Source organism: Phocoena phocoena, chromosome 8 (assembly GCF_963924675.1).
Source record: "Phocoena phocoena chromosome 8, mPhoPho1.1, whole genome shotgun sequence".
NCBI classification, from domain to species: Eukaryota; Metazoa; Chordata; class Mammalia; order Artiodactyla; family Phocoenidae; genus Phocoena; species Phocoena phocoena.
Window position 1 is genome coordinate 93,642,204 of NC_089226.1, and position 17,283 is coordinate 93,659,486.

The 17,283-nt window shown below is 36.2% G+C and overlaps 1 protein-coding gene across 5 annotated transcripts in view; it reads left to right on the top strand.

The window, feature by feature from the left end:
* Window positions 1-17,283, top strand: part of TTC17 (tetratricopeptide repeat domain 17) — a 157,619-nt gene that overhangs the window by 14,765 nt on the left and 125,571 nt on the right. For 4 of the 5 annotated variants that reach the window (XM_065881707.1, XM_065881706.1, XM_065881709.1 and 1 more), the window contains exon 2: window positions 12,749-12,838. The exons of the other annotated variant lie outside the window; for it this stretch is intronic. In XM_065881707.1, coding sequence (XP_065737779.1) covers window positions 12,749-12,838 — 90 coding nt within the window. The remainder of the gene's footprint in view (window positions 1-12,748; window positions 12,839-17,283) is intronic. 5 annotated transcript variants of the gene reach the window in all.

Consider the following 17,283-nt stretch of genomic DNA (forward strand, 5'->3'; position numbering starts at 1 on the left):
GGAAGTTTTTTCTCTATGAGTATATAAGGAAAAGCTGCAGGATTGTTTCTCAGATCTGAGCTTATACTTGTCAGTTTGTTTATTTGTTTTTAAATACAATAAAGCATGTTGCATAGCACTCTAAAGTTTCATTTTAACAAGGTGACCTGTTCATAGCACTTAAAAAAAAATACTTTGTAAATTTAAGTGTACGTTCGCTGCAGAAGAAGTCAGAAAACACAAACCAGAAGAGAATAATCATCTGGAGTCCCACCAACTAGAAACCACCATTCATAAAATATGATGTATAAACTGTCAGATGGATTTAAAAAGAGAAAGATTTTCTTATAAGTACACAAAAGAGGACTTCCCTGGTGGCGCAGTGGTTGAGAGTCCGCCTGCCGATGCAGGGGACACGGGTTCGTGCCCCGGTCCGGGAAGATCCCACATGCCGCGGAGCAGCTGGGCCCGTGAGCCATGGCCGCTGAGCCTGCGCGTCCGGAGCCTGTGCTCCGCAACGGGAGAGGCCACAACAGTGAGAGGCCCCGCATTCCGCAAAAAAAAAAAAAAAAAAAAAAAAAAAAAGTACACAAAAGAAGAAATATATATGACCAACAAAGAGATTAAAATATATTCACGCTTTTCTGTGTTCCTAAGACTGTATAGAAACTCAGTGATTGTTAGGAATTTCAGTTGATTCAACTATTCTGGAGAAAAGCTAGTAAAAAATATAAATTTAAAAAAGCGCAGTCCCTTTAACCTAACAGTTCTTGTTCTGGGAAGGAAATAATTTGACAGCTGTCAAAAAAATTAAGTGTAAGGATATTCATCACAATATTGTTAAAAAGAGCATAAATTTTAGTAGGGACCTGGGTAAATGACTTTAATATAACATTACCTACTAAATATGATCATGTAAATCTGTATTTACTGGGAAATAAGGCTGATAAAATTTAGGGAAGAATGGAGAGGGGAAGGATACAACACAGTAGATATATTATCTGATTTTTATAAAAATATTTATCTACATAGCTATATACGTATATATTGATAAATACAGAGAAGTTATCCTAACATGATATATGTATATGACAGCAGATATATCTGAAAGTGAGATATCAAGTAATTTAACTTTCTTCTTTATATTGTCTATAATGTGTTTGTTTTTATAGTAACATATATTTAGCTTGTAAATCAGAAAAGCTTATTTTTAAGTTGAACTTTCTTAGAATTAAGCAATGAAAGGACAGAGAGGGCTAACTTTGTCTATGATACAATGAACAATTTAACTCTCAGAAATAAGTAGCCACTGCTAATTGGAGCCTTGGTTTAATTTGACAGATTGTTTAAAAGAAGCTTTTAACTGTAGCTTTGGAAATAGTCCCTTGCCTAAAGTGAGTACAGGTTTATATGGGCAAATTGAAAGAGTGATAAATTCATTCATTTGAATATCACATTACTTCAGTGTCATAGGTTAGGCTGGTTAAAAGTGATACTTTTATAATAGTGTTAAATCTTTTATAGAGGTAGGATTTAAAAAGTATAAGGAATTTTTAGAAGTCCTTGGGTTGGGTGCCCTCAGTTTATAGATGAGGAAACAGAAGCCCTGACAGGGAAGGTGATTTGCTTAAGGTCACACAGCTGGTCATAGTCCTGTCAAGGACTTATTTTTTCCTGACTCCTGGTGGCTTAACCTCTTTACCTCCTTTCCAGATAGTCATTAGTGAGCCATAATGCCTTAGGAGATAGAGAATCTAACAATGTGATATCAGACACTTTCATCAAACAATCATCAATGTTTTGTGTACCTGAAAGCACATTAAGTACTGAGGGTAGAAAGAAGAATACAAAAAAAAAAAAAATTTTTTTTTTTTCCGGTACATGGGACTCTCACTGTTGTGGCCTCTCCCATTGCGGAGCACAGGCTCTGGACGTGCAGGCTCAGCAACCATGGCTCACGGGCCCAGCTGCTCCGCGGCATGTGGGATCGTCCCAGACCGGGGCACGAACCCGTGTCCCCTGCATCGGCAGGCGGACTCTCAACAACTGCACCACCAGGGAAGCCCCCAATTTTTTTTTGGAAAGATAGCCATACAATAATTAAACACTGTAATAAATGCTAATACTGAAATATGTATAAAATACTATGGGAGCTCAAGAGAAGGATGGTTTCAGAAAAGAAATGTCATTTGAGCCAAGTCATTTGGCTTTCATCAAAAGCATAAGAAGAGAAATGCATTCCAAGTAGAAGAATTAGCATGTGCAAAGGTACAGAGGCTCATAAAAGAGCCAAAAGGATAAGAAGATACCCTAAGCAGGGACTTCCCTGGTGGTCCAGTGGTTAAAAATCCATCTTGCAATGCAGGGGATGCCAGTTCGATCCTTGTCAGGGAACTAAGATCCCATAATGCCATGGGGCAACTAAGCCCGCGAGCTGCAACTACAGAGTCCACACGCTCTGGAGCCTGCGTGCCACAACTAAGGCCCGACACAGCCAAAAAATAAATTATTCAATTAATGAATTAATTAAAAAAAAGAAGATACCCTAGACAGGGGACCTCAAGAAAATTAGGCAGCGGTTTATCAATAGCATTAAGACTTTCAGTTTTGAAAATTTTCATTGGAATGTTTGGACAAATTCTTTTTTTTTTTTAACATCTTTATTGGAGTATAATTGCTTTACAACGGTGTGTTTGTTTCTGCTTTATAACAAAGTGAATCAGTTATACATATACATATGTTCCCATATCTCTGCCCTCTTGTGTCTCCCTCCCTCCCACCCTCCCTATCCCACCCCTCTAGGTGGTCACAAACCACCTAGCTGATCTCCCTGTGCTATGCGGCTACTTCTCACTAGCTATCTATTTTATGTTTGGTACTGTACATATGTCCATGCCACTCTGTCACTTTGTCACAGCTTACTCTTCCCCCTCCCCATATCCTCAGTTCCATGCTCTAGTAGGTCTGTGTCTTTATTCCCATCTTACCCCTAGGTTCCTTATGACCTTTTTTTTAAATTATTTTAGATTCCATATAGATGTGTTAGCATACGGTATTTGTTTTTCTCTTTCTGACTTACTTCACTCTGTATGACAGACTCACTACAAATAACTACAAAAAACTCAATTTTGTTTCTTTTTACGGCTGAGTAATATTCCATTGTATACATGTGCCACATCTTTATCCATTCATCTGTTGATGGACACTTAGGTTGCTTCCATGTCCTGGCTATTGTAAATAGAGCTGCAACGAACGTTTTGGTACATGACTCTTTTTGAATTATGGTTTTCTCAGGGTATATGCCCAGTAGTGGGATTGCTGGGTCGTATGGTAGTTCTGTTTGTAGTTTTTTAAGGAACCTCCATACTGTTCTCCATAGTGGCTGTATCAATTTACATTCCCACCAACACTGCAAGAGTGTTCCCTTTTCGCCACACCTTCTCCAGCATTTATTGTTTCTAGATGTTTTGGTGATGGCCATTCTGACTGGTGTGAGGATGATATCTCATTGTAGTTTTGATTTGCATTTCTCTGATGATTAATGATGTTGAGCATTCTTTCATGTGTTTGTTGGCAATCTGTATATCTTCTTTGGAGAAATGTCTGTTTAGGTCTTCTGTCCATTTTTGGAATGGGTTCTTTGTTATTGAGCTGCTTGTAAATTTTGGAGATTAATCCTTTGTCAGTCGCTTCATTTGCAATTATTTTCTCCCATTCTGAGTGTTGTCTTTTGGTCTTGTTTATGGTTTCCTTTGCTGTGCAAAAGCTTTGAAGTTTCATTAGGTCTCATTTGTTTATTTTTATTTTTATTTCTATTTCTCTAGGAGGTGGGTCAAAAAGGATCTTGCTGTGATTTATGTCATAGAGTGTTCTGCCTATGTTTTCCTCTAAGAGTTTGATAGTTTCTGGCCTTACATTTAGGTCTTTAATCCATTTTGAGTTTATTTTTGTGTATGGTGTTAGGGAGTGTTCTAATTTCATACTTTTACATGTAGCTGTCCAGTTTTCCCAGCACCACTTATTGAAGAAGCTGTCTTTTCTCCGCTGGATATTCTTGCCTCCTTTATCAAAGATAAGGTGCCCATAAGAGTGTGGGTTTATCTCTGGGCTTTCTATCCTGTTCCATTGATCTATCTTTCTGTTTTTGTGCCAGTACCATACTGTCTTGATCACTGTAGCTTTGTAGTATAGTCTGAAGTCAGGGAACCTGATTCCTCCAGCTCCATTTTTCATTGTCAAGATTGCTTTGGCTATTCGGGGTCTTTTGTGTTTCCATACAAATTGTGAAATTTTTTGTTCTAGTTCTGTGAAAAATGCCAGTGGTAGTTTGTTAGGGACTGCATTGAATCTGTAGATTGCTTTGGGTAGTAGAGTCATTTTCACAATGTTGATTCTTCCAATCCAAGGACATGGTATATCTCTCCATCTATTTGTATCATCTTTAATTTCTTTCATCAGTGTCTTATAATTTTCTGCATACAGGACTTTTGTCTCCTAAGGTAGGTTTATTCCTAGATATTTTATTCTTTTTGTTGCAATGGTAAATGGGAGTGTTTTCTTAATTTCACTTTCAGATTTTTCATCATTAGTGTTTAAGAATGCCAGAGATTTCTGTGCATTAATTTTGTATCCTGCTACTTTACCAAATTCTTTGATTAGCTCTAGTAGTTTTCTGGTAGCATCTTTAGGATTCTCTATGTGTAGTATCATGTCTCTGCAAACAGTGACAGCTTTACTTCTTCTTTTCCGATTTGGATTCCTTTTATTTCTTTTTCTTCTCTGATTGCTAAGGCTAAAACTTCCAAAACTATGTTGAATAAGAGTGGTGAGAGTGGGCAACCTTGTCTTGTTCCTGATCTTAGTGGAAATAGTTTCAGTTTTTCACCACTGAGGACGATGTTGGCTGTGGGTTTGTCAAATATGGCCTGTATTATGTTGAGGTAAGTTCCCTCTATGCCTACTTTCTTGAGGGTTTTTATCATAAATGGGTGTTGAATTTTGTCAAAAGCTTTCTCTGCATCTATTGAGATGATCGTATGGTTTTTCTCCTTCAGTTTGTTAATATGGTGTATCACTTTGATTGATTTGCATATATTGAAGAATCCTTGCATTCCTGGAATAAACCCCACTTCATCATGGTGTATGATCCTTTTAATGTCCTGTTAGATTCTGTTTGCTAGTATTTTGTTGAGGAGTTTTGCATCTATGTTCATCAGTGATATTGGCCTGTAGATTTCTTTGTGACATCTTTGTCTGGTTTTGATATCACAGTAATGGTGGCCTCGTAGAATGAGTTTGGGAGTGTTCCTCCCTCTGCTATATTTTGGAAGAGTTTGAGAAGCATAGGTGTTAGCTCTTTAAAGGTTTGATAGAATTCGCTTGTGGAGCCATCTGGTCCTGGGCTTTTGTTTGTTGGAAGATTTTTAATCACAGTTTCAATTTCAGTGCTTGTGATTGGTATATTCGTATTTTCTATTTCTTCCTGGTTCAGTCTTGGCCGATTGTGCATTTCTAAGAATTTGTCCATTTCTTCCAGTTTGTCCATTTTATTGGCATAGAGTTGCTTGTATTAATCTCTCATGATCCTTTGTATTTCTGCAGTGTCATTTGTTACTTCTTCTTTTTCATTTCTAATACTATTGATTTGAGTCTTCTCCCGTTTTTTCTTGATGAGTCTGGCTAATGGTTTGTCAATTTTGTTTATCTTCTTAAACAACCATCTTTTAGTTTTATTGATCTTTGCTATCGTTTCCTTCATTTCTTTTTCATTTATTTCTGATCTGATCGTTACGATTTTTTTCCTTCTGCTAACTTTGGGTGTTTTTTTTGTTCTTCTTTCTCTAATTGCTTTAGGTGCAGGTTAGGTTGTTTATTTGAGATGTTTCCTGTTTCTTAAGGTAGGATTGTGTTTCTATAAACTTCCCTCTTAGAACTGCTTTTGCTGCATCCCATAGGTTTTGGGTTGTCGTGTCTCCATTGTCATTTGTTTCTGGGTATTTTTTGCTTTCCTCTTTGGTTTCTTCAGTGATCACTTCGTTATTAAGTAGTGTATTGTTTAGCCTCCATGTGTTTGTATTTTTTACAGATCTTTTCCTGTAATTGATATCTAGCTAGTCTCATAGCCTTCTGGTCAGAAAAGATACTTGATACGATTTCAATTTTCTTAAATTTAGCAAGGCTAGATTTGTGACCCAAGATATGTTCTATCCTGGAGTATGTTCCCTGAGCACTTGAGAAAAATGTGTATTCTGTTGTTTTGGATGGAATGTCCTATAAATATCGATTAAGTCCATCTTGTTTAATGTATCATTTAAAGCTTGTGTTTCCTTATTTATTTTCATTTTGGATGATCTGTCCATTGGTGAAAGTGTGGTGTTAAAGTCCCCTACTATGATTGTGTTACTGTCAATTTCCCCTTTATCGCTGTTAGTATTTATTTGCCTTATGTATTGAGGTGCTCCTATTGTTGGGTGCATAAATATTTACAGTTGTTATATCTTCTTGGATCAATCCCTTGATCATTAGTGTCCTTTTTTGTCTCTTGTAATAGTCTTTATTTTAAAGTCTATTTTGTCTGATATGAGAATTGCTACTCCAGCTTTCTGTTGATTTCCATTTGCATGGAATATCTTTTTCCATCCCCTCACTTTCAGTCTGTATGTGTCCCTAGGTCTCTTGTAGACAACATATGTATGGGTCTTGTTTTTGTATCCATCCAGCCAGTCTGTGTTTTTTGGTGGGAGCATTTAATCCATTTACATTTAAGGTAATTATTGATATGTATGTTCCTATTCCCATTTTCTTAATTGTTTTGGGTTTGTTATTGTAGGTCTTTTCCTTCTCTTGTGTTTCCTGCCTAGAGAAGTTCCTTTAGCATTTGTTGTAAAGCTGGTTTGGTGGTGCTGAACTCTCTCAGCTTTTGTTTGTCTGTAAAGGTTTTAATTTCTCCATCAAATCTGAATGAGATCCTTGCTGGGTAGAGCAAGGTTGTAGGTTTTTCTCCTTCATCACTTTAAATATGTACTGCCACTCCCTTCTGGCTTGCAGAGTTTCTGCTGAAAGATTAGCTGTTAACCTTATGGGGATTCCCTTGTGTGTTATTTGTTGTTTTTCTCTTGCTGCTTTTAATATGTTTTCTTTGTATTTAATTTTTGATAGTTTGATTAATATGTGTCTCGGCGTGTTTCTCCTTGGATTTATCCTGTATGGGACTCTCTGTGCTTCCTGGACTTGATTAACTATTTCCTTTCCCATATTAGATAAGTTTTCAACTATAATCTCTTCAAATATTTTCTCTGTCCCTTTCTTTTTCTCTTCTTCTTCTGGGACCCCTATAATTCGAATGTTGGTGTGTTTAACATTGTCCCAGTCCTCTCTGAGACTGCCCTCAGTTCTTTTCATTCTTTTTTCTTTATTCTGCTCTGCAGTAGTTATTTCCACTATTTTATCTTCCAGGTCACTTATCTGTTCTTCTGCCTCAGTTATTCTGCTATTGATCCCTTTTAGAGTATTTTTAATTTCATTTATTGTGTTGTTCATCATTGCTTGTTTCCTCCTTAGTCCTTCTAGGTCCTTGTTAAATGTTTCTTGCATTTTGTCTATTCTATTTCCAAGATTTTGGATCATCTTTACTATCATTATTCTGAATTCTTTTTCAGGTAGACTGCCTATTTCCTCTTCATTTGTTAGGTTGGTGGGTTTTTACCTTGCTCCTTCATCTGCTGTGTGCTTTTCTGTCTTTTCATTTTGCTTATCTTACTTTTTTGGGGGTCTCCTTTTTACAGACTGCAGGTTCGTAGTTCCCGTTGTTTTTGGTGTCTTTCCCCAGTGGCTAAGGTTGGTCCAGTGGGTTGTGTAGGTTTCCTTGGAGGGCGCTCAGTGAGCGCAGGGTCCAGGCACTGCTCCTCCCCTCTGGACAAATTCTAAGTGCTACAGATACAGCTTGATACAGGGCTCAAACAGTATAACCAGGATAGGTTTTTCTCTGTCTTCATTTGTTTACTTCTTTTACCCCATTCTCAGGCCCACTGTGGGTACAGGATGGCTATTCCCCAATAGCTCAAACAAAAGTTCTCGATTAGGGACTCTTTAGTATAAGCTACTTGGTTAATGTCCCTTCTCAGAAATAATCACCAAGATACCAAGGGGAAGCAATCCACTGATCAGGCTTCCCATGTGGGGAAGGTTGCTTCCAGCCAAGCAAAGCAGGTATTTTGCCACAAGAAGGAGATTGCAGGTACTGGATAGGAAAAACTGTAAATACTAAGTGGGGTCGTTTAAGGTAGAGGTGAAACCTTGGTTGCTTTGAATATTTTTATTTATGTTTTCCATCGTATTGTCTCAATATTTAAATAAACTAAAACTCTGAATAAAAGATTTAAATATTCCATCACATTTTCAAGCTAAGGGAAATTCTTTTTTAATGATTATGGCATAATATAAAATTTCATTAATCAGTTTCAAATTGCTGATGGGAATAGAGTGAGTTCCCCCTTAACAGTGCTTTCATGTACTCATTTGGATACCATTTTTTTAAAATAACAGATAAAAATATTCATCATATGTGAAGAATAAGTTGCATATGAAGGGTAGAACTAATGTTACAATAGAAAAGTTCAGTTTCTTACTATGAAGGACCAGTGGAAAGTGATTGATTTTGTAGAACTCAAAAAATATGTATTTCGTTAGATTGATTATTTTATATTTGGTGTGGGTTTTTTGGCCGCACCGTGTGTCTCGTGGGATGTTAGTTCCCCGACCAGGGATTGAACCCATGCCCTCGGCAATGAAAGCTCAGAGTCTTAACCTCTGGACTGCCAGGGAATTCCCTAGTTTGGCTTTTTAAATTTAATTTGTTCAGCCTTTGTTTAACTTGGCAGGGAAGTCATTACCTTTATATAGTGACATTTCCATCCATTACCATGTGATTTTACTGAATTCACAGATGTAGAACTCCAGATTAGAAGTGCAGGAACTACCAATATCTTGGTTAGAGATGACAGCATATGAAAATGAACTTGATATGAGTAAGATATTTACTGTTATATACAATTGGGTACATGTGCTTATATAATATATTAAAAGGAAAATAAAATTGAATTGTCTTACATAATTTGCCATTTTCTTTATTAAAATAAATTGCTATGATAACAGTGAAACTTTGTTTACCTGGAAGTCTTAAGAAAATGAATCATTTTGAATAGTTGAATTCCATTATAGCTAATTTCCAAATACATGATCAGTTTTCCCCTGCAGTTTAAATTTTGCTCTAAAATGTATTTCATGCTTTCTCTCCTTAAGTACAGGAAATTGAAAATAATTTCACTTTTTCTTTTTTATTCAGATCATTATAAGCACTATTTATTGTGCTGTACAGCAATGGAAGTTTGTTTGTCCTTTGTGAAAAAGCCATAAAGTGCCTTGAGATCTTGTATATGCATTATATCATTTTTAACCTACCTCTCTGTAATTTCTGTCACTCTTTGCCCTTGGACTTACAGCAGCCACTTCTTAATGCTAAAGGTTTTGAAGGGATATTACCATTCCTTCTCACATTGTATATAAAATAGGAGTACATACACTCCAGATATGGACTCCTAGTGCGCCTGGTTCATAGAGACTTAATAAATTTTTATTAGTTGAATGGATGTTGTAGTATTTACAGAGTTGTCAAACATCTTAGCAGACATGTCAGACATCTTTCGTAATCTTCTAAGGAGGAGAGGTATTTGAAAGGAGAGAAATTCAAGCTGATTGGCGTTTGCCAAAGATAATTAGCATAAAGTCTTGCAATTTAAGAACTTGAAAATATCTCAATAAAAATATGTGTCAGGCTATAAATCTTCTGCAACCAACCCTAATCTGGCAGAGATCTATGCCATTTGCTGCCAAGTCAAAAAGAGAAACACAGCTGTTAAACTGTCAGTGGAATCCCTTCCTTCTGCTAATAATTTTATCTTTATACCTTCTCTAGCTACTGTATCTTTGTTGAACTAAATGCTTCAAGGAAATGAAAAGTACTTCCTCACAACTGAATATGGGCCAGACCCATGCTGGTTATGTAGTATCTTTTTAATCTAAAGCTAAGATTAAGTATTTATCTAATGTAAATCTTCATTTGTCTCATTCTATCATTCCTCTTGCAGTTCTCCAAATGTTAGGTAATCAGACTGGTTGGGTATTTTGGAATGGCAATGTCATACTCCCACATTCCTTCTCCCTCCCCCAATTTTTTTCTAAAAGCTTCATTTAAATATAGAGAGATGGGGCTTCCCTGGTGGCGCAGTGGTTGAGAGTCTGCCTGCCGATGCAGGGGACACGGGTTCATGCCCTGGTCCGCGAACATCCCACATGCTGCGCAGCAGCTAGGAGCCTGTGCTCTGCAACGGGAGAGGCCACAATGGTGAGAGGCCCGCGTACCGCAAAAAATAATAATTAATAAATAAATAAAGAGAGATGTATTAAATCACTACCTCTCGATGTCTGAGATACAATGGAAAGAGAAGCAAAAGCTTCCACATCTCATTGAGAAACACCTAGCGTTTTGCTTGTAGGCCTTTGCCAGGTTTGACTGTTTGATAGAGGAGATTCACAGCTCAAGTGGTCAAGTATAGGCCTTGCTATTATATTTTTAGTGCCTTTTAAGTTCAGACTGCAGTTTTAATGTTAATTCCAGTATAGTAGGAAGGCCAGGGGAAGCACTGAAGGGATTTTGTCATTAAAGAGAGACCACGGGAGATTGTAATTATCCATAACTGCATAATGATGATTATGTAGTTCAGACAATTGCAATGAAAGTATGAGTGGAAGTTAGTCCAGACTAGCATCCCTTTTTCTTGTGGCATCTCTGAGATGATAGAATGAGGAAAGACAGATGAGTTTTATATGCAGTCACCCAACATCGCCCAGTGTTATTGTGCATATTATTTAAGCAACCATTGAACTTATTTCATGTTGTTTTTATTCCCTCTTTTTAAATATTTATTTATTTATTCTCTTGGCCATGCCGCACAGCTTGTGGGATCTTAGTTCCCCAACCAGGGATTGAACCCTCACCCTGGAAGTGAAAGCACCAAGTCCTACCCACTGGACCACCAGGGAATTCCCATTCCCTCTTTTTAAATTTTTGTTTTTTAAATAGGCTTGCATTCACCAAGGTCTAAGCAAGGCTATCTTTTGCACTTAAAAAGCTAGTTCTAAAATTAATTGAGCTGATGTCAAGTTCTTAGAGATTATAGAAAGATTCTTAGAGATGTTATGGAAAACCCCGAATGAACTTTTTGGCCAACCCAGTAGTTTCTTCTCAAAGTAGAACTTCTTGAAGAGCTAGTTTATAATTTGACAGTCTAACACTAAGGGATAGCAGGATCTTCATTTCATCTCTTAGACTCCAAGGCCACTGTCTTAGATTTTCTTGAAATTCAAAAAACCCCGTGTGTATGTGTTGTTTTTTCCTTATTATAAACATATTATGTGTGTATTATAGACAATTTAAAAATATACAAGTGTATAGGGCTTCCCTGGTGGCGCAGTGGTTGAGAGTCCACCTGCCAGTGCAGGGGACATGGGTTCGTGCCCCGGTCCGGGAGGATCCCACGTGCCGCAGAGTGGCTGGGCCTGTGGGCCTTGGCCGCTGAGCCTGCGCGTCCGGAGCCTGTGCTCCACAATGCGAGAGGCCACAACAGTGAGAGGCCTGCGTACCACAAAATTAAAAAAAAAATAAATAAATAAATACAAGTGTATAAAGTAAAAGATACGAATGTACCTCTCTTCTTAATCCCACTTCCCCAAAGAAATCACTGTAAACCAACTTAGTTTTGTGCATATACAGACATGTATACGTCTATATCTATAAAAATGTAATTTCTTAAAAAAAGTATAGCATACATATTATTCTTCATTACTTTTAGTAAATTATACATTGTGAACATCTTTCCATGATAGTAGATCTCATTTTTCTGTATCCCATTCCACTGGACAGTGGCTTTGTCTGTTCCCTCATTGCTGGACTTTGGTTTGTTGGGTCTTTTGTTTGTTTGTTTTTTGCAGCTAAAGGTAATATAGTGAGCAGCCTTGTATATATCTTTGTCCATTTAAAGAATGCCTATAGGATAGTTTCCTAGAATTTATATTCCTAGGTCAAAGGGTATGTACTTTTAAAATTTTGATATATGTTGTCAAAGAACCCTCCAAATAGTAAGTTTATAAGCCTGCTACCAGCATATGAGGGTTCATTTTTCCTACATATTCAACAACATAGTTGCTTGTTTATGATTCAGAAACAAGAATTGTAAACTGTAAGTCTCAAGCTTATTTTATATTATCTCTGATTTACGGCTTCTGCAAATAGCCTGCAAAATAGATGCTTTTCGTATTTTTCTTTTTATTGCCGCCAGACCTGTTCAGATATGGAATGTGCTATCAAGACAAAGCAATCTATTTTTATTAGTATAGGTATAAAATATATTTTAAGGAATTTACTTTATCATTCATTTCCAAATACTTTTCTTCTTGAATATTTCTTACATGACTAGTCAAATCAGAATATTCACTTTGAAAGCTTGCTCTTTCAAGTTGGAGTTCAAGGGACAGCTATTGAACCTCTCATTCTCTTTGCCGAAATTTACATGTCATCACTTTTGAAATACCCCTTGAGTTTACTTAGTACCTAACACTGATTATAATGGTGATCGAACAATAATTTAAGGCATATCCAAACAAACATTAATGAAATCTGAGCTTTATTTATCTATTGTTTGCTTGCTTGCAGGTGGATTCACCGATGAACTTGAAGCATCCCCATGACTTAGTCATATTAATGAGACAAGAAACAACAGTTAACTACCTCAAAGAACTGGAGGTGAGGCAACTGGACATGTCATATGCAGCTGATACTTGTTGCATTTCACAGGAGCTGTTGTGTTCAAAGAACAAGTAAAGCATGCTATTTCTTAAATCTTCTGACTTTTACAGGAATATTCAACTTTTAGGTTGTCCTTTTTTTTTTTTTAAATCAGAATGCCATTTGAGCAATAGTAAGAGAAACAGACTACCAGAGCCTGGTTTTTATGTCTCGTTTTTGTTTTATTTTTTTATGATTACCTTTTGTTTATTTTTTTAATACAGCAGGTTCTTATTAGTTATCTATTTTATACATATGAACGTATACATGTCAATCCCAATCGCCCAATTCATCCCACCACCACCAACCCCCCTCCGCCCCACTTTCCCCCCTTGGTGTCCATACGTTTGTTCTCTACATCTGTCTCTATTTCTTCCTTGTAAACCGGTTCAACTGAACCATTTTTCTAGATTCCACATGTATGTGTTAATATATGATATTTGTTTTTCTCTTTTATGCCTCGTTCTTGACTCACTATATCCTTGAACAAAGTTTCCATGTATAAATTTTACCATCAAGTATGAAAAGGCATTATCTCAGGATATTCTTGGAAGGAGAATTTGGGTAAAATGTCAAAAGGAAGAATGGTTTGAATACCTCATAAAAATATAATTTTGTTAATTCCCAGGTAGTAAAAAACTAGGGTCTTAGTATTTTGTGTTCTTATGATTGAGGTGAAGAGCATTCATCAGTTTGCATCTTGAAAACTTTTTTTTCATTTTTATTTTATATTGGAGTATAGTTGATTAACAATGTTGTGTTAGTTTCAGGTGTACAGCACAGTGATTCAGTTATACATATACATATAGCTGTTCTTTTTCAAATTCGTTTCTCACACCTTGAAAACTTGATATTTATTAGTGCTAATAAAATCTGACCTTTTTGTTTCTATCATTGATTTTCATAAACTGATTTTTCATAGTAGCAAAGAGTATTAACTATTTAAAAAATAGTTTCTTTTTTCTCACATAAAACCTGTTCTTAAAAGTTACAGTGTAAATTGAATCCAAATTTTAAGGAAACTTTAAGTTGCAGAAAAAGTAACCCAATTTGCAAAATAAGATTTAGATAATTATTGGGAATAATAAAAGTCAGAGTCTTTGAGCGCTAGAAGGAATCATAAAGGTCATCTTCATTTTAGAAGCAAGGAAACAATTAGACCTAAAGACAGTGAATTGCCTGATTTTCACAAAACAAGTTATGGCAGAACCAGAGGCAAATGCCTTATCTCTTGGCTTAAACCAAAGGTAAAACCAGGTAGCCATTCATTTTCTAGTTAATGTAAAAGTTCTGAATTTCACTTACATAAATTCAAACTGGTACATCTATCAACAGCAGTAGTTATAACTGTATATTTTTTAAATTTCTGTAAATTAAGAAGGAGGAGCTTTTAGCACATACTAACCAGCTGTGTATAGGTAGTAGCACTTTAGGAATATTTATAAAACTTGAACAACTCACCATTTTTTAAATAGTATCTCACCTTGTTCCTACCAGTTTTGTCACTTATAAATTTGGAAATGTTGATTTTTATGAATACTAGGAAAAAGACAATAGATATATTTATTGGGCTTCATGCTTGGAAGCTTAAACACAGTGTTCAGAAAGATGCAGTGGTGCAGAAAGTAGTTTTTATTTTCAGATGCATAGACACCATTATATATGTTTATTGTTATCTCTCTAAGCGGCAGTATTATTTAATATAAAGAAAGGAGACTTAAATTAGAGTATGTGTAGGGGGAAAATGCCATTTACCAAGTCATTGAAAATGCAAATGAAAAATATTGACTCCACCAATTTTTGGTTAAGGTAGTGTAATGAGTCTATACTTAGTACTTAGTTTTTACTTCTGCTTCATATACATAGCAATGACAGATAAAAAACAAAACAGAAATCAAAATAAAATATAGTCAGGCCTAAACACAACATAAATATCTCCATAGACCAGAAACAGAACAAAACACTAAGTTGAGAATGTAGCTGAAACTGTAAACCTGCTGGTCTCTAAGGCCAGGAACAGGCTCTGGTGTCTGGTTGTTCATTTCTGTGGAATAAAGGAAATGACAATATTTTGTGCAAGATAAAGGAAGATAACCAAATTCACTACTGCTCGAAGACTAGGATGGAGCTTGAAAAGAGTCTGGTGGAAAAAAAAAAAAAAAGCAGGAAGAAAAAACAAAACCTAATGACCAAAAAACAAACCAAACCATCCAGTGGTTCAATAATTGCATCTTCAATTTACTGAACACCATTTCAGGGTAGAATATTACTTTGGAGTAGAAACTAAACTAAAATTATGTGATGTGATTTTGGGCTTGGGATCTGGATAGAACCTGGAAGCAACTACAAAACTGTTAGACACAGGAGATGATCATGGAGTAGCTGGGAAGAGACAGACAGATAGGGAGAAGGGGTGAAGGTTGATTCCAGGATTTTTGACCTGAGCGACTGATGTTGGATGGAGTTGGTGTTAGCTGAGATATAGAAGACTGAAGGAGGTGTAGACTGGGGAGGAGTTTAGCTTTGGTATATTAAGTTTGAGATACCTATTAGGCATCTAAGTGGAGACACTGAGTGAGGAGTTGGTTCTTCTAGTGTGGACTCCTGGGTAAAGGTCTGAGCTAGAGAGATAAATTTGTTATGCCTTGACATAGACATAAAGCCATGAGACTAGGTAATACAGTTTGTCTACAAAGTAGTGACAACTGGATGACTTCTTAGATACCAGAAGACAGTGGAGGAATAGCATCAAAGTGTTAAGTCTAGAATTTTGTATTCTTTTAAATATAATATTTTATATTCTCTTAAACCATCATTCAAGAGTGAGGACAAAGCAGTTTTCTGACATACACAGACAGTTTACTAACCACAGACCCTTACTTAAAAAGAAAAAAATTAAAGATGTACTTCTGCAAGAAGAAAAGTAAATCCAGTGGAAGTGCATAGGATGTGTAATGGTGAGTAAAAACATTGATGAAAAAGTTGCTAAATTTATTTATTTATTTTCTGTGTTTAAAAGGTAAAACTAAATAAAATTATCAGTCTGTAGGTGGGTTAGGGCATGCTCAATGATTACTTAAAGCATATTAACTCTTTTGTTATGTTCAGGAGGCAAAAATAACTGAATAAATTAAAATCCTGTTGGAAAATGTATAGGTATACATATTGAAAATTTAAGAATATCGCCACCTTTCAGAAGTCTTGCCAAAATAAATATAAATCTAATCAAACCACAGTATAATTTGCTTTTCACTATAATTGGTCTTTTTTGTCATTTTATATATTCTGTGTATTTAAAAGATTATTCTAAGAAAGGGTTTGTAGGCTTCATCAGACTGCCAAAGAAGTCCATGACATGAAAAAGTTAAGAACCCCTGGATCCTGGTGTCAGTATTCAGGAAATACAGAGGACAGAGGAACATGTTAAACCTGTGGGATGCGGTCAGTAAAATCTTATAGAGTAATAAACTCTACAGGATAAGTGACCCAATTTCTTTCTCAAATAAATTACAGGGATTAAAAAAATGAAATAGAGGGGTAACCGGAAGATTAAAAGAGACTTAAAAGACAAATCAACCAATTGCAGTGTGTGTGTACCTTACTGAATTTTGACTCAAACAAATTGTATTTTAAAATAAAGAGGGAAGAAACAGTTGGGAATGAACACAGACTGTATATGTAATATTAAGGAATTACTATTTTTTGCGTGTGATAATGGTGTTGTGGTATTATTTTTTTAAAAAGAGAATCTTTCAGAATCATACTGAAATATTTACTGATGAAAAACTTAACCAAAAAAAGAGTAAGGACAGTAACCAAAATAATGGAAATGCAATCTATAGTTTTCAAACCTACAAACAAAGAGAAGATACAGGAGGAGGGGAGGGAATGTAGAAAGTATATCAAAACTGTATCGGGGCTTCCCTGGTGGCACAGTTGTTGAGAGTCCACCTGCCGATGCAGGGGACACGGGTTCGTGCCCTGGTCTGGGAAGATCCCACATGCCGCGGAGCGGCTAGGCCCATGAGCCATGGCCACTGAGCCTGTGTGTCCGGAGCCTGTGTTCCGCAACGGGAGAGGCCACAACGGTGAGAGGCCCGCATACCGCAAAAAAAAAAAAAGTGTATCAGGCAGGAAATGAGAAAAAAGCAGCAAAGAAAAAGTAAGATAAACAGAAAGTGCAAAATAATATGGTGAAAATAAATCCATAAGATCAGCCATCACAATAAATATAAGCAGATTAAACAAACTGATCAAAACGTGGAATATCAGATTGGATTTCTTATTTAGTTTAGCTGTATAGTACATATGAGAAATATACCTACAACAGCCTGGATATTGCCATTCTTAGTACCTGAGGGAAAAGAAAGAACATGGTGAAGCATACAGTGGCTCTAAAAATG